Raw genomic sequence first — 16,385 nt, 5'->3', positions numbered from 1 at the left:
CTGGTGCAGGGTTGGGGGTTTGCTGTGGATGAAATGTTTGCTGTGTTTCCTTCTCTTATTTATTCTGTGCAGCACTTATACCAACCTAGAGACGTTTATGTCATTATATTTATCATACCTGTGTAGTGTCATAACACTACTATGAATGTATAGTGGGGAAACGATTGTTACATACCCAACCTGCATGACCATTTAGAAAACATGCTGATATTATTTTTCCGTCGTTCTACTAAGCAGCTACAAGGAATGATTGGCCTTACATTTACCCGCTACTATTAATACAATTTCAAAGCCTAATCAGACAGACTTGCATTTTGGAAGATACTTCTCAGTTACAGATCTGCTTTGTATCCACACAGACCTGCATTTATTTGAGTGTTACAAGGCGATGTACAAATAAAGTTTTCCCAGTTAAATATTAACTTCGATGTCCTGTTTTCTCCATTTGTGCCTCTGCAAATATTGTTCAGTCGAGATATTGTATGCATTCTATGCAGATTAAGTATACAATTAGGCTTTTTTTTTATTGAGTTATCAAACAACTAGACGTCGAAGTCTAGTTAAGGGAGAATACAAAAGCGACATTTAAACACACACAGCACAAACACTGGCCCAAAGGATCGTTGTGTACTTCATGGTAAAGGCCATAATGTGTACACGTTGCGATTGCTCTTACGTGGCATCAGTGCTTGTATTACAAATAGAGTACAGCTCCTCCCCTCCCAAGGCCGGTCTACGCCTGCAGGTCTGCATCCTTGACCGAGACCCTCTCCTCTGGAGGCCCGCTGACGGTCATCTCTTCTGGGACGGATGCCGTCGGAGGGACGAACTCCTTCCAGGGTTTGGAGGGGCAGCGGAAGGGGCTGTCGGCCGGGGCGGAGGGGTCCTGGATGGGCTTGGCTGTGCCGCTCTTCTCCTGGGACTCCTCGGAGGACTCCTCCTTGGCGGTGGGGGCGGGGGCGGTGGGGGCGGGGGTGGTGTTTTCTGGCACCTTGGCTTCGAAATCGATGACGTTCCTCAGAGGGGACCAGCCCGGGGGACGGCGCCTGGTCAACACCTGTTGGGGGGGTGGAACATGGCTGTTTGGTGAGCTTTCTCAGACACAGAATGTGGATGTTGTTTGCTGTTTCACACTGCGCGGCTGGACTGGTGGCTTACGGTGGGAAGCATGGGTCCTGGTTCACAGTCCACGTTGCCCTCTGGAAGCTCGTGTCTCCAAGGAGCAACGTCCACGGTGGAGCTGCAGTGTGCCAGCTCCTACAAACACACACACACACACACACCGAGAGAGGGTTGTCAGAAACGTTTTCGAAATTAGTACTGTATATCGCACCCTTTGGTCTTGTCACAAAGACACCTCCTTGGTCATATGGTATTGTATGACCTACATCTTGTCACAACTACAAGAACAATAAAGAACAATGTTTCATTGCTAGATTCAGATGCAGTCATGTGCCCGGCTGGTCAACCTACCACATCGTCAGGGTCCGGATGGCAGCCTGAGTGCACTTCTTGGTTGTCCGCCTTGGAGCAGTTGCTTTTCCTCATGTCAAACCAAATAGAAAATCTCAATCCCGCAACCACCTGTGAGGAGGATGTGGCAGAGACTCTGGTCGATCCAGGGAAGGGCCCGTTACACAACAAGCACTGTGTGTGTGTGTCTGCGTGCGTCAATCAATAACCGCTCAGATAAGGAACAATGGAACGTGCAAATTCGGAGCAAACAACCACGACTGTATCTGCGTGTTCCGTTCACGATCTAGTCTTGTTTACTCGTGTACGTTCATGGTTTTCCTGTTTGTGTCCGATGTGTCTTGGGACATGACTGCACGTGTGTGTGTGTCCTACCTGCCGGGTAGCATAGCCCACGCTGTTGATGACAAAGAAGTGGGAGGAATTGGACTCTGAGTTAAACCTATGGAGGGAAAAAGTCAGTGGAGTCTTAAGGTCCTCGTTGTTCTCGTCGATCTCCATGGGGCAGCCCATACAGGAGGACTTCACTGGCACCACGGGGGGGTCTGGAGAGGGGAACACACACTGGGTCTGGGTCAGTACCAAACAGCCAGCCTTCACTACTGTCCTACAGTCCTACAGTCCTGCAGTCTTCTAGGCTTCCATCCCCAGCTTGTGACCCCTATTATCCGAGCAGTCCAGTCCCCTGTTACCCGGTGACCAGGAGGGATCTAACCCCAGTTTCCTGTAACATTTACATTTAGTCATTATAGCAGACTCTCTTATCCAGAGCGACTTACAGTAAGTACAGGGACATTTCCCCCGAGGCAAGTAGGGTCAAGTGCCTTGCCCAAGGACACAACGTCATTTGGCACGGCGGGGAATCACTCCGGCAACTCCCAATGTCTCCCAATGTAATAATGTCTGCTCTTACATCCTGAGGTAAACCTTGTGGTCCAATGGAAGGTCTAAGGTGCCACCGTATCTCCTGAGAGAATGTGGTTCCAAACCACCTTTGCTACATTGAACACCCTATTTATCACGGCACGTTTGATGGGAGGAATTTTAAAGTGTAATCAAGGTTATCTCCTGGGGGAATTCTGACGGCTCATTATGGATTGGTTTTCTCTGGACAAACTAAGAGTGTGGGGGTTGGCAGGTTCGTGACATTGTGTTCTTCTGAAAGCAAACTGACACCCACCTAGTTCGCAGAACACAGCCTGAACCAATGTCTCTGCCTCTGTCACATACACAGTGGTGTTGCAAGGACTGGGTGCCTGGACAGCAAAACAGAACAGAACATGTGAAATGTCGTTCGTTCAATGATTGAAGTACATCGATCCAGAATTGAACTTAGACACTAAACACTAGACCTGAGCAGAGAATATCAAAGACGGAAAAGTCATGGCATGGTAGGAATGTTGTTGGGGATTACTGTTACCTTGGATCCGTCTAAGTAGTCGCATTCACTCCAGGGTTTGTCGCCCTCTGCTGGGCAGTTACTCCTCTTGCTGTTGAACAGCGCTGACACCACAGTCCCTGACTCGTTCACAGCCTAGCGGAGACAGGTAGACACACACTCCATGCTGAACTCTGACCCCATGTTGCAAAGTAATGCTTCTGCTCCCCGTAAACAATTAGGAAAAGGTTTCAGACAGAAAGGTTGTCAAAACATTTTTGATGTATTTTTTTTTAGCTCCATCGGTTATTTCATGTCAGGAATTTTAGGACCCATGAAAAAAAAAAAAAAAAGTTTATAATTTCTATTAGTAAAAAAAGAAAGAAATTGGAGCCCCTGTCAGTCACTTAGAATGGTCCAAACTTTCCCCCCCCTAAACGGCGCCCCTGCTCGGCGACGCCCAACACGAGTGGCGTTTTGCGAGCACGCAGCCACTGACCTTGGTAGCCTGTGTGATCTGGTAGAGGGCCAATTTGTGTCCGCTGGACATCCTGCTGTTGAACGTCTTCAGGGCTCCATCCACCGCCTGCTTCACCTGAGGGTCATCGCAGAACGCCAGGACGTCCACCTGCCCGCTCGTCTCCTCCTCCAGAGGCTGGCCTTGACCCACAGCCCAGCCCTGCAGGCACAGCAGCCCCAACACGCACAGCCTTGTTCCCGGCCTCATGCTGTGATCCGATTTGACGTCCCTGCTCTGGGTGTGATCCCGGTCCTGGTGGTGGTTGTCGTCCAGGTGGCGCTCTGTTCTGGACCTGGTGCTGGTCCAGATCTGGTCGTGGTTAAAGTGACACGGAGAAGCTTGCTATGGGCGGTCTGGGAGTTCCGAGGGAGAACAGACAGCTCTCTTCAACTGGACTCCTGCTGGACTCCTGGGATGACAGACAGGTCCCCAGTGGAGAGACAGCTGATTGGTTGTCAGGGAGTTGTTCAAACAGCGATGACAGGAGCTGAGAGGCACCTTTCGTGGCGGGTGCACAGGCAAGCTGGCCGACAGGGGAAGGCAGGCGGCCAGATCAGAGGAAAACAGTCAATGTTTACCTAACTGCACTTTCTGTCTCTCTCTCTTGCTTTCTCTCTAGATCAATACTCTTTTGCTTGTCAGAATAAGGCAGTAACTACCGTATAATTTAACAAACCATCGGTCTGTTTCTGAGGGTCCATCTAGGCACTCGCCTGTCCTTGATGAATACGTACGCGCGTCTGTCATCCAGTGGAAAGGCACATGTTCTTTGCTGTAAAGGGGGGATGTGAGGCTAAGAGACAGCAGCACTTCCCAGCAAAGACTTTGGATGAGCAAACACCACCTTCCCACCCACCACACTCACCACAGCCCCCCCTACATTCACTAACAATGTGAGAGAGATAGAGAGAGAGAGAGACAGAGAGAGAGAGAGACAGAGAGAGAGAGAGAGAAAGAGAGAGAGAGAGAGAGAGAGAGAGAGAGAGAGAGAGAGAGAGGGAGAGAGATGGAGAGAGAGTTTGTGTGTGTTTAGCAGATACTTTGTCCCCTACAGCTACCTTTGGCCCTCATCCCTCCCAACCGGCCTATGCCTCCCTCCCCTTGGTGCTCTACCCAGAACTCCAGCACTGCTCCCCAGCGCAGCACCAATCAGATGGAAGAAGGTTTTCTATCCAAAACGAGAGAGGGACTATGGGGGCTATGCCAGACTTTCTAAGTGTTAGATCTTGATTATGAGTTATGAGTCTCTCTGTCTGGGTTCAACGGGTTCATTGTGACACTAACTTAGTCATAGCGTTTAGCCTGTTTGGCCATCCAAGATGTTTGGAGATAGCAGACTGAGTTAACATTCTCCAGTCCTTTTTCTCTGATATTAGATGACCTTGAAGAGAACACAAGACACCCGTCTCCACACCTAACCGACATCAGACCTCTTAGAAGTGCATAACTTGTTGTGAAATGTAATGCACGGTGGGTTGTATGTAAACCTTTGTTTATCATTTAGAAATCCCCCAGCAGATCGAGATGACAAGAGAGGAAACCACGCTGAACAGTCTTTGCCCCTCCCTCCCTCCCTCACTGAAGGAACTGTTACGATCTGCAAGAAGTGACATCCCCCCTTGATCTGGTCTCTAGTCCTGTCATCCAGACTGCAGAGTCTGGGTGACACACACAGACACAGGATGGAACACGAAGTTGGGTATCTGCTGCTGGCTGGCCTGATGCTGGGTGAGTTTATGGCCCCCCTCTCTCACACAGAGGCCCTTGTTACTTTGTTGAACCCTTACCAAAGGGTTTGGAACTATAGGCATTCCAATACTCTCTCTTTAATAGGCGGTTTATATTTTGGAGGGTGTCCCAATAATAATGTGATTTCTCCATGGGGAAGTTGTTTACTTATTGGAAAATTGTTCTTTGCGAAGTTTGCAAGTTTCTAGTTATTTCAGATGTGTTTTGGGGGCATTTTCCATGCTTTAATGGACAGTGAAGTGTGACGAGAAAGTCAGGGAGAGAGAGAGGATAAGATATGCAATGAAGAAGCAAGGCTGCTGCAAGGCCCCAGTCTACATGGTCACTGCAGAAGCAAGTGTGTCATATTAATAAATATAAAACATAAATAAATGAAGAGATGCTATGCACGCATATCTGGTGAGCGACCATGGCGCTCACACATTTCTTCTTATTATGGGAGAATCATTCTCTCGGTTATGAAGTGTACGGAACATCTTTATAGGACTAAACTAATGTGATGTGCAGGTAAAAACAGTTGAACAGAAAGGGCTGTGAAGACTGCTTTTCTGGTTTCCTCTGAGAAACTCACAAACACCTCACAAAACACCCCCACAGACCACACATCACAAAGTCCTTCACACACACGCACACACACGCACACTCATACTTAGACCTTGCTGCTCAAAAGCTTCCATTCGCTCTGACAGGAACTTGCATCGTGGCTGAATCATCTGTTGAGGTCGGGCCCGACACCACATTCCCAGCCCCAGCCACAGCCCTAAGTTCTAACGGCAGCCAATCCAGAGAACTAGGAAACCTGCCTGTGCTCCAGCCTTCCGAGTCAGTCCCCACCACGGGCACCTTCACCCTGAAAGACACCAAGGGAAACCTCTGTCTGAAAGTGACCATGGGAGTGGAGTACATCGTCATAGAGAAGAAGGTGTGTGGAGGGGCTGGGGTGAGAGCGGGTGGTGTAGGGGTTGGAAGGTGGAGAAGTGACACTGTGTCAGGGGTTTGTGTTTGTATGTTTGTGTTAACCTCAGGGGTGTTAACGTGTGATTCTGCTGCCCTAACCGTTTTGACACGCAAACTGTTCTTGCAACAAAAATTTTTTTATAGGGCCTGAGTGCAGAATACAACTCTGTTTGGTCATGAAAGTCAAGTGAAGTCAGTTTATTTATAGAGCACATTTAAAAACCGCCAATGCCGACCAAATTGCAGTGCAACATCATCAAATAGGGCAAAGCAACAATAAGTACAAACAACATGAAAGTCACGTTCCATAGCTGTAATCTGGCTAGAGGCCATCTAAAAACGATTCCTGAAGCCTCACAAGTGACCGTCAGATTGACGTCTTCTAGTCTTCAACCCAAAGTACGCTGATCCTCGATGTTTTTCAGAAACCTTCCTACTTTAACTTGGATCCCAAGACCATCCTGGCCAGTGGTTTCTGTACCACAGACTCAGCTGTGCTCTCACTTGGCTTCTCTGGCAATGGGGGAGCCTTACCCTCACCTTCAAAAAGGTACCGGAATGTTCCATGGCTCTAGTGAGTCTGTAGTATCTCTCTCAGGGCACGTGGCGGCTGTTTTCCAGTTTCAGGCCTGCCCAGCAGTGTATAATCCAGATAATCATGACGAGAACTTCAGACAATGTATGACTTAGATGTGTATTTCCTGTCACAGGAAGGAAGTATGTCCTATGTGAGTGGTCTGAACGCTCACATCACACCTGAACCTTGCAAAGGCTGCCCCAGTGAGTAGATATTTATATATATATTATTATTATTATTATTATAAACTTTATTTCGAACACCTACTAGGTCCATAGATTACAAAACAACATACAGACATATAATAAAAACACGAGGTACATCATTTTCTGAGGATATATATATATATATATATATCACATGTGTGTATATCCAGTGTGTATATCCAATTTAATGAACCCCTCTATAAGATATAGAGGGGTTCATTAAATTACATGTAAATTGGAATTGATTTTGATTTTCAGGAAAGGACTATCCTGGTGTTATGGCCAATGAAAAGCTGTTCCTGGCCCCTTCTGGGAAGAGCTTCAAGTGTAACTCCCAGAGTTACTTTGTGATGGCAGAAGAGCTGAAGTTGAAAATACAACCTCTCCAGGTCCAAGCATTCAGCATCCCCAAGGACGGCGCGTTTGGAGAAGGTAGCATGGCAATGTACATGCTGCGTTTAGCATTTCACTAAGCTGAAAGACAAGTGCATAATCATTTCGTTTCCAAATGAAATAACAATTGACATCTCCCTGACTTTTCTCCTCCCTGACCCTTACCCTGTTTGTTTCTCCAGTGGTGGAGTGCTGGGCGGACTTCAACAAGCGGGTCATTCCCATCATCGTTGGGGCCGTGGTGGTTGGTCTGCTACTAATTGCTATAATCACCTTCCTGGTCGTTCGAGACCGCCGTAGGCAGGGCTACGAGAGGCTGGGATCTTAGCTTAAGCGCTCTCACTCTCGGCCAAGTGACATAGCTCACAGGAATACAATCGGTTTTTGTATTAGCCTATTCAAACGCATTATTACATACATTATTTTAAATATGTAACTGAATTTAAGCTTCGTTGCCTGTTGCAGCTAAGATTACATCCGAAATGCATAACCATCTTGAAATGAAAGTAACAGTGCTCTAAATGATTAAATGAAGATTTGTCAGTAATTATTAAGATGTGTGATTTATGTGTTTTGATTGCCTTGTTTTAGAAATGGGCGGTTTATCCAAATAAACGATAGCCTACAGTCGTGTCCTTATATTTAAGTTTTTCAATAACTTTCTTTGTCCCATTGCAACAACATTTAAATTAGGCTGACGACGTCAGCGTAATCAAGTGATACAGGCTACATAGAATTAGATAACATGCAAACTTCACAGTGGGAGGTAGGCTATGTATGATGTATGATGCAGTAATATACAGTGCTGTAACGAGTGCCAACGCTGTGTGCTGGATACAGTTATGGTTTGGGTTGTCCTTTGAATTCTTTTCACAAACCATATGCGAGTTACTGCGCAGTTTTTAGTTTTTAACTTTTAACACCTTGTTGTAAGACAAGTTTAAGTTTAGTTTGCGCCTACGGTTCAGACGGCCTACCCCACCTCCGCCTCGGCATTTTCTATTGGCTGAACAAACTACGGGTCCACTAGTGGGCCAAACTATGTGACAAATATTGTCAATATTTCAAACCAGTCGAAGAGTAAGGTTTTAGAAATGAATGGAAGTGGAACTGTGCCACTACAAAACCAAAATCTGTAACAACAAAGAAGCATAGGCTTGATTCTGTATGATAATTGAACATTCGACGAAATTAGACGAACGCATTTGATCTCATCCTACTAGCTCTAGTCTCGTCAGTTAGCTAGACAGCAACTTTGCTAGCTAGCTAGCTAGCTTCGGCAGACATGGCTGCTGTCCTATTGAAAGTTCCAACCCTTCAGGGTTTGAAAATATTTCAACAGTAAGTTTGATCCTTCGTCATCATGGTTTTTGCCTTCGCTGCTTGTAGAACATACTCTTTTTTGGTCAAGAATACCACACAAAACTCAAACAGTCAGCTGTCAGTTCATTTCAAACTAGCTAGCCTGCTTGAACAGCTGACTTGCTATCTGCCAAGTGTAACACACTTGGAGCTAGCTGAAATGATGATGTTCTTAATCGAATAGCATGCACCTAATCATTCCTAGCTGTATCTGATTGATAGGATGTGCAACACCAAACTATTTGCTAATTCAATCACTATGCCAAGAGTGATTGCAACAGCTAGCTATCGTTAAGCCTCAGTTCTGGTTCTGGGCAAGGTTAAATAAAGGTAGCTAGCTAGTTAGCTTGCTATCACAACAACAGTCAGGCGATGCACCATGGCTATGATTGTTTGCGCATCTTTTCTTTACAATTGGCGTGGATCTCAATGGACAGTGATGTCAAATTGACAGGTGTCATATTACAGCGACTGGAACACATTGGAATAAAGCTAGGCTAGCTAAACGTATCATGTCACGATTATACTTATTTCCAGTCTGCCCTTGACAGCCATGCATTTAGTATCAACACTGAACTACCGGCAGAAGGTATGACTTTAGACCAGTTTGACTAGCGATGTGCTCTCTTTGACTTGCTCATGTCTTTTAGGAAACTAGTATGGACCAAAGGATCTGTCAGATTGGCTTCAGCAGGTAAGAAATACAAGATTTGGAATGACTGTTTCACTGTTTGAGTGAGCATCTTTGGACAGCGTATATTCAGCTGTTCTCTGGTATGTTGTAGGTCAAGGCAGGATAGAAAAGGTCCTTATTGCCAACCGTGGAGAGATCGCCTGTCGTGTGATGAGAACAGCTAAGAAGATGGGAGTTCGCTCAGTGGCAGTGTACAGCGAGGCAGACCGCCACTCCATGCATGTTGCCATGGTGAGGCAGGAGAGAGTTTGGATTTGGTCATCATTTCTTCTGCTGTCTTGTTGTCTATGGTGGGCTGGTCTCTCTCTCTCTCTCTCTCTCTCTCTCTCTCTCTCTCAGGACTTAGACCAAAACACATGTACATACACGAATACACAAAGATGAGTTTCCTCATCGCCGTATTAGATGTCTCCTATCCCAGTGTGGTATTTATCCATGTGACCACTGTACTTGTGTACTGTGTATTGGTTACAGGCAGATGAGGCGTACCACATCGGACCAGCAGCCTCTCAACAAAGCTACCTCTCCATGGAGAAGGTTCTGGAAGTGGCCAAGGCATCAGGCTCCCATGTATGTACAATAAGGGAGTCGTCAAACACACAGAAGTACTTAGCAAGGTTTTTCCCTCCAAAGTGACTCAATGTGTTTCCAAAGCAGTCCAGTTAGTTACTTCCTCTGTGTGTGTGTCTGTGTGTGTGTGTGTCTGTGTGTGTGTGTGTGTTTGACTAGGCTGTGCACCCGGGATACGGGTTCCTGTCAGAGAACACAGAGTTTGCTGAGGCGTGCAAACAGGAAGGCATCATCTTCATCGGCCCTCCATCCTCTGCCATCAGAGACATGGGCATCAAGAGGTACGAGAACATGGCCGTGGATTCTTCTAGGCATCTTGTCGGTTTTATATATTTTTTTTCTGGTAACATTACCATCCTATTGTATGGTAGCACATCCAAATACATCATGTCAGCCGCGGGCGTGCCCATCATCGAGGGTTACCATGGAGAGGACCAATCGGATGAGAAGCTTCAAGCTGAGGCTGTTCGTATTGGCTACCCTGTGATGATCAAGGCAGTGCGTGGTGGTGGGGGGAAGGTATGCTAGCAGTGCAAACAGACTTGATTGTTTTACCGAATAGTAAGAAAACGACAGAGCTTTTGCCCAGGAGTTAAGGTGTGTGTGTGTGTGTGTGTCAAGGGGATGCGTATCGCTCGGTCGGAAGCAGACTTCCTGGAGCAGCTGGAGTCGGCCAGAAGAGAGGCCCGCAAGTCGTTCAACGACGACGTCATGCTGGTGGAGAAGTTCGTCGAGGATCCCAGGTAGGAAACTTCTGGCGTTGTCAGGAAGAAAGACCGGGATATATAGTCTCTTAGAAGGGCCTTAAAGAACGCTAAACTTGCTGGGACTTAAGTTGGGAAGTTTTGTTTTTTTTATCCCGAGAAATACTCGGGATTTGTTCATCCAATGAACAAACTAGGAATACTTTTCTCAGGTTAACGGGTACAAGTTTCAGAATCTGCCACTAAGCCCATGATAACTTGTCTCAGTTGTGTATCCTAATAGCAGCATCAGCAGTAGTTGTTGTTTCTGTAGAAGTTCTTTCTAAGCCCTCCCCCACGCACACACACACACTCACACACTCACACACGCACACACCCCTCCAGGCACGTGGAGGTGCAGGTGTTCGGGGACCAGCACGGGAACGTTGTGTACCTGTTTGAGAGGGACTGCAGCGTTCAGAGGAGACACCAGAAGATCATCGAGGAAGCTCCAGGGGTGCGTAGAACCCACCCTGCCCTTTGACCTCTTGGATCGCACACACACCGCTGCTCTGAGGATGTTGGAGTGTGTGGTTCACAACGGCACACAATCTGCTCCTGGTCCGTGGGCCGACTGCCCAGCACAGTGTGTGTGTGTGTCTGTGTCTGTGCTTGTCTATGTTGACATCAGTGTGTGATATAGATACAGGGGGTGTCCCGGGTGTGTTTGTTGACCCGTGTGTTGCTGTCGTCCACCGCAGCCCGGGATCAGCCCTGAGGTGAGGAGGAGGCTGGGGGAGGCGGCCGTCAAAGCAGCCCAGGCCGTCAACTACGTAGGAGCAGGTGACCGCTGAGCACGACCCCCCCTTCCCCCAAACACCACACTGGCCTCCAACACAATATGGGACTGACTTGTGTCACACGGCCTCTCTCTCTCTCTCTCTCTCTCTCTCTCTCTCTCTCTCTCTCTCTCTCTCTCTCTCTCTCTCTCTCCCCTCTCTCTCCCCTCTCTCTCTCTCTCTCTCCCTCTCTCCCCCCTCTCATTCTGCCTTCTCTCTCTCTCTCTCTCTCTCTCTCTCTCTCTCTCTCTCTCTCTAGGCACGGTGGAGTTCATCATGGACGCCCAGCACAACTTCTATTTCATGGAGATGAACACGCGTCTGCAGGTGGAGCACCCCGTCTCTGAGATGATCACGGGGACCGATCTGGTGGAGTGGCAACTGAGGGTGAGCGTGGGCGAGCGAGGGAGGGACAAACCCCGCAGAGGGAAAGAGAGAGAGAGAGAGGGGTTCAGGGAATGTCACCTGGAGAGTTGTAATGGGTGTGTCTGACCACCAGGTGGCGGCAGGCGAGCGTCTGCCCCTGCTCCAGGACGACATTGAGCTGATGGGACACTCGTTTGAGGCTAGGATCTACGCCGAGGACCCCAACAATGACTTCATGCCCGGGGCGGGGCCCCTGCTGCACCTGTCCACGCCACATGCCGACGACTGCACACGCATCGAGACCGGCGTCAGGGAAGGTGTGGCGCACACACACACAGAGATACCTTTAGCCTAAGCCCATGATGTCCCGGTGTGTAATCTCCCGTGTGTGTGTGTTGCAGGAGATGAGGTTTCCGCTCACTACGACCCGATGATCGCCAAGCTGGTGGTGTGGGGAGAGGACCGCTCTGCAGCCCTGAAAAAGCTCCGCTTCTGTCTCCGCCAGTACAATGTACCAGCATCTGCACTATATCACCTTACACTGTCAGTGACCAACCTGGACACCTGAAAGGACCCTGGCTGACACTCCCCTCCCCTCCCCTCCCCTCCCCTCCCCTCCCCTCCCCTCCCCTCTCCTCTCCTCTCCTCTCCTCTCCTCTCCTCTCCTGCCCAGATCGTGGGGCTCAGCACCAACATAGACTTCCTGCTGAGTCTGTCCGGTCACCCCGAGTTCGAGGCGGGGAACGTGACCACCAGCTTCATCCCCCAGCACTACGCCGACCTCTTCCCCGCTCCCCGAGCCCCGTCCCGGGCCACGCTGTGCCAGGCCGCCCTGGGACTCATCCTCCGGGAGAGGGCCCACACCCGGGACTTCGCCCACGCCTCCGGCGGTGAGGAGGATGAGGGGGTGGGAGGAAGGTCTTCACGTGGGGTTCAGATGCAATGTGCAGATCCGAATGGAGTCCTGTGATTGGTTACCGTGGTTGGGTTTCTTCCTCATCCTCCTTCTATCGTTTTGAGAGCTTGACGACATCTGTTCCAACGCTGCTTGCTTGTTTGTTTGTTTGTTCGCTGCAGATCCATTCAGCCCGTTTGCATCCAGTAGTGGGCGGAGACTGAACATTCTGTACAGCAGGAAGATGACCCTGCAGCTTGGGGACAAGAGTGAGCCTGCACACGCACACGCACACACACACACACAGACACAGACACACACTTTCTGCACCCCCCAACTCCTGTGACTCATAAGAATGGAAAGTTCCTTCTAAACTCTGAGGCAGAAACAGAGTGGAGTAGAGTTGACGTTGCTTGGATGACTTCATGAATATTGAGTGCGGTAACGTGGAGGTGATTAGTGGGTCTTTATGAAGACATACTCATTTCGAGCGAATTAGGTGCACGACTTGTGGCTATAAATACACTTTCTGGAACCATTACAGCGCCATCTTCATATCTCACTGTCACCGACGGAACGTCTTGGCGGGTTGTAGAGAGATTAGTTACTGTAAAAATGGTTGGCTTCTCTCAAATGTTTGAACCCGTGTGTGTATGTGTGTCTGTTTACAGAGGTGGAGCTGGTTGTTACATACAAACCAGACGGGACCTTCAGTATGGAGGTACGTTCCCATGATGCATCCTGTCATCGCGCGTGACCTTGGCGTGTGCTTCACGTGTCGTTCCCGCCCCCAGGTTGAAGGAGAGCTGTTCCACGTGAAGGGAGAGGTGGAGACGGAGGGAGGAGCCACGTTCCTCCACTGCTCCGTCAACGGGGTCAAGTCCCGCCCCAAACTCGTCGTCCTGGACAACACCGTCCACCTGTTCTCCATGGTACGTCCTCGCCCCGCCAGAACCGCGCTTCTTCATAGCACGTTCCACCGTGACGGCGTGAAGGTTCTCATGCTATAGAACCATGGTTCGTACATCGCAGGTTCTACCCTCACCTCCCAAGAAGATGTTCCTCAGAGAGCTTTTAGCTTGAAAGCGTAGACTTGGATTGTCTGGGTTTCCGACACTAGCCAGAGTGTATGAAAGTGTGTCGACCTGTGTCCTTCCTCCTGCCCCCAGGAGGGCAGTGCCCAGGTGAGCCTGCCCGTGCCCAAGCACCTGGCCGGGGTGAGCGGCTCCGGGGCCCAGGGGGGCGCCCTGGCCCCCATGACCGGCACTATCGAGAAGGTAACCACTCCTCCTGCACCTCCGTCTCATACACCTTCCGCCCCCCCCCGTCTGTCTCAGAGAAACTTCCAGAAAGCAGTGATGGCTCCCTTTGTGTTAAGGCGGGGAGAGGATTTCAGTTTGTCGTCGATACACGTGACGATAAAGTCGAACTTGAACCCTGGAAGGATGGGGCGGAGCGAACAGTGAAGTGTGTCTGTGTGGCCCCAGCCGAGTGAAGCTCCGGAAGGTTCTGAAGGTTCTCCATCTGTCCTCCAGGTGCTGGTGAAGGCTGGAGACAAGGTGGAGGCGGGAGATCCGCTGATGATGATGATAGCCATGAAGATGGAGGTGAGGTTCAGGGGCCCTGACAGTGTCAGATTGTGTGCGCCCCATATGTACCCCACCCCAACGGGCCGCTTCTGACTCCGTCCACAATCATTGACATTACATTTACATTTATTCATTTAGCAGACGCTTTTATCCAAAGCGACTTCCGAGAGAGAACTTTACAAAGTGCATAGGTCACTGATCATAACAACAAGATAGCCCCAAAGCATTGCGGGTAGCCAAAAGGAGAAGCACATATTGTGAACAACCAAAAACTAAGTGCCAAAGGGAAGAACCACAAGAGCATGTAGTTAAGCAAGTTACAATTAAACAACATGAATTTCTAAGTGCAAGTGTACCTCTAGAAAAAAGCAGCAACAGTAAAAATACACACACTAACTCTAACACCCATTTGTACGTGAAGAGCGTGTTCTGAAGGCCTCTCCCCCCCCCTCCTCTCAGCACACCATCCGGGCTCCCAAGGCTGGCGTGATCAAGAAGGTCTTCTTCAAGGAGGGCTCTCAGGCCAATCGGCACGCTGCGCTGGTGGAGTTTGAGCAGGAAGAGGAGGGCGAGGAATAAACCCCTCCCCCCCACACACACACAGTCAGTGTGTTTGAGGGAGAAATAACGTTACTGTAGAAACCACAGACCCTGAGCAGGGTCTGCATCTTCTAGATGTTTTCTTTCCTTAGCCTAAATCAAACCTTTCACAATGTTGTGTCACTTTGCAGATTAGGAATTTCAAATGTGACTCAACACAGGTACAGTATAGAAACATTCAAATTCAAACCATTAGGACTGAGGTGTACTGGAGAAGTTGTGTAAACATCTGCAGGAGATGGGACGAGCCCACTGCTGCACAACCCAAGGGGGGATGCACTACCGGTCTGAAGGGATCACCATGTACAGAGGCCTTTCACGTGTCAGGAAGAAAGCATGGCGGTGTCGATTTAGAAGTATTACCTTTAGTTTTGTTTTTCTAATCTCCAGTTTCTGATGGAATGACGTGCTGTAACGGTAGATTAGTTTGGACTTTTCTACTCCTCTCCTCCGCCAAGTGCACTTTTTGTCCATCTTATACTTGATTGACGGGGTCCTGTCACGGTATCTGATGGCACATGCCTCTCTTCCTCTACCCCGCCTCTCTTCCTCTACCCTGCCTCTCTTCCTCTACCCTGCCTCTCTTCCTCTACCCTGCCTCTCTTCCTCTACCCTTCCCTCCTCTGCCTCCTTTTGTGTTGTGTCCGTCAAGCATCGCCATATCTTCCAGGCCTGTCAGTAGGAGACCGTAGCAACGGTATAGCGTCTGTGCTGTTGTAACGATCAACAAATCAGCCGTTGGCTTGAAAACCGAGGCCTCCTGATTGGTTGATTATAATGGGCCAGTCCTCATGATCTGCCTGCTTTCTTTGACCCTCCCCAACGTGACTCATCCCTTATCATGTGACGTTGGGGTCATCGTGTTGACCGTATGAGCTTGTCAGCATTGCAGAAGAGACACTGGTCAGAATGGGAAGACTCATTCACACTCCTGTGATGTTTGTGGTGATAAGGATGACTGTGTACTAACTCGTGTGATTTGAGGTCACTCATCCAGTACCTACAGGATGTATATTCGTGTTTCCATGTAGAGTTTGGTTTCTTAAACAAAGGCTTTTCTATGTGTTATTGGATGGGTCGGATACTGTAATTAAAAAGTTTCTTAATGTCTACTTGTCAGTTTTTTTATTTATTTTATTATAAGTTTGGATGGTTAGTTAACAACACCTTCTGTGGTGTGATTAACTTAATGCATTTTCAGTTCTGCTTTACAGCATCTTTAAATTGGACTTCCTAAAACCTGCAGTGGTCCACATGCTTACCCACTGAGCCACAGAGGGTTACTACAAAGTGACTTTCTACAAGACGGTGTAACTTCCCATATGACACTATGAAATTCCAAAGGACAACATACGTTTTGTTTCTGCTAAGGCCAAGTGCTTTAACAGAATACTCTGCCTTCTAATCATACTTACAAAACAAGTGAAAATTTGCTGAAGGATTTCTAAGAACTCGTTCACAAAATACAGTGACAATAAGTAGAATTTTCTTGAATAGACGTATTTATTTCTCTAACACGGTTAAATATTAAACA

The 16,385-nt window shown here is 48.5% G+C and overlaps 3 protein-coding genes across 3 annotated transcripts; 2 read left to right on the top strand and 1 right to left on the bottom strand.

Annotated features, from left to right (window-relative positions):
- Nucleotides 1-498: 498 nt before the first annotated feature.
- Nucleotides 499-3,947, bottom strand: kng1 (kininogen 1). Its single transcript, XM_084676009.1, has 7 exons — nt 3,351-3,947; nt 2,894-3,007; nt 2,654-2,729; nt 1,849-2,018; nt 1,474-1,584; nt 1,159-1,257; nt 499-1,057 (listed from the first exon to the last, which is right to left on the bottom strand). Exons 1-7 carry the CDS (start codon nt 3,576-3,578, stop codon nt 734-736), a joined length of 1,122 nt encoding a protein of 373 aa, XP_084532135.1. The 5' UTR covers nt 3,579-3,947; the 3' UTR covers nt 499-733.
- Nucleotides 3,948-4,323: 376 nt separating this feature from the next.
- lamp3 (lysosome associated membrane protein 3) lies at nt 4,324-7,880 on the top strand. The gene is given in 7 exon segments (XM_084676011.1): nt 4,324-5,099; nt 5,810-6,042; nt 6,503-6,602; nt 6,605-6,627; nt 6,788-6,857; nt 7,119-7,292; nt 7,436-7,880. Coding segments are annotated over 7 exon segments (792 nt in total). The 5' UTR covers nt 4,324-5,053; the 3' UTR covers nt 7,582-7,880.
- A 386-nt stretch (nt 7,881-8,266) lies between these two features.
- Nucleotides 8,267-15,959, top strand: mccc1 (methylcrotonyl-CoA carboxylase subunit). Its single transcript, XM_084676288.1, has 19 exons — nt 8,267-8,594; nt 9,266-9,309; nt 9,401-9,540; nt 9,784-9,879; nt 10,039-10,160; nt 10,251-10,398; nt 10,501-10,622; nt 10,968-11,079; nt 11,324-11,405; nt 11,661-11,788; nt 11,901-12,084; nt 12,169-12,278; nt 12,441-12,657; nt 12,845-12,931; nt 13,334-13,383; nt 13,457-13,594; nt 13,832-13,939; nt 14,198-14,269; nt 14,711-15,959. The coding sequence occupies exons 1-19, from the start codon at nt 8,539-8,541 to the stop codon at nt 14,828-14,830; spliced, it is 2,136 nt and encodes a 711-aa protein (XP_084532414.1). The 5' UTR covers nt 8,267-8,538; the 3' UTR covers nt 14,831-15,959.
- Nucleotides 15,960-16,385: the final 426 nt, after the last annotated feature.

The sequence above is a fragment of the Hypomesus nipponensis genome, chromosome 16 (assembly GCF_054491055.1).
Source record: "Hypomesus nipponensis isolate SF chromosome 16, ASM5449105v1, whole genome shotgun sequence".
Taxonomy (NCBI): domain Eukaryota; kingdom Metazoa; phylum Chordata; class Actinopteri; order Osmeriformes; family Osmeridae; genus Hypomesus; species Hypomesus nipponensis.
This window is presented reverse-complemented; position numbering and strand designations above follow the sequence as displayed.

What these genes read in the sequence shown, in the direction of transcription:
- mccc1 (XM_084676288.1), top strand. Translation starts at nt 8,539, where the DNA reads ATGGCTGCTGTCCTATTGAAAGTTCCAACCCTTCAGGGTTTGAAAATA. An exon ending in GGTTTGAAAATATTTCAACA is followed by an intron (nt 8,595 to 9,265) that starts GTAAGTTTGATC and finishes CATGTCTTTTAG; the next exon opens with GAAACTAGTATGGACCAAAG. An exon ending in CCGTCCACCTGTTCTCCATG is followed by an intron (nt 13,595 to 13,831) that starts GTACGTCCTCGC and finishes TCCTGCCCCCAG; the next exon opens with GAGGGCAGTGCCCAGGTGAG.
- kng1 (XM_084676009.1), bottom strand. Translation starts at nt 3,578, where the DNA reads ATGAGGCCGGGAACAAGGCTGTGCGTGTTGGGGCTGCTGTGCCTGCAG. An exon ending in AGATCACACAGGCTACCAAG is followed by an intron (nt 3,008 to 3,350) that starts GTCAGTGGCTGC and finishes TGTCTCCGCTAG; the next exon opens with GCTGTGAACGAGTCAGGGAC. An exon ending in ATCCGGACCCTGACGATGTG is followed by an intron (nt 1,258 to 1,473) that starts GTAGGTTGACCA and finishes GTGTGTTTGTAG; the next exon opens with GAGCTGGCACACTGCAGCTC.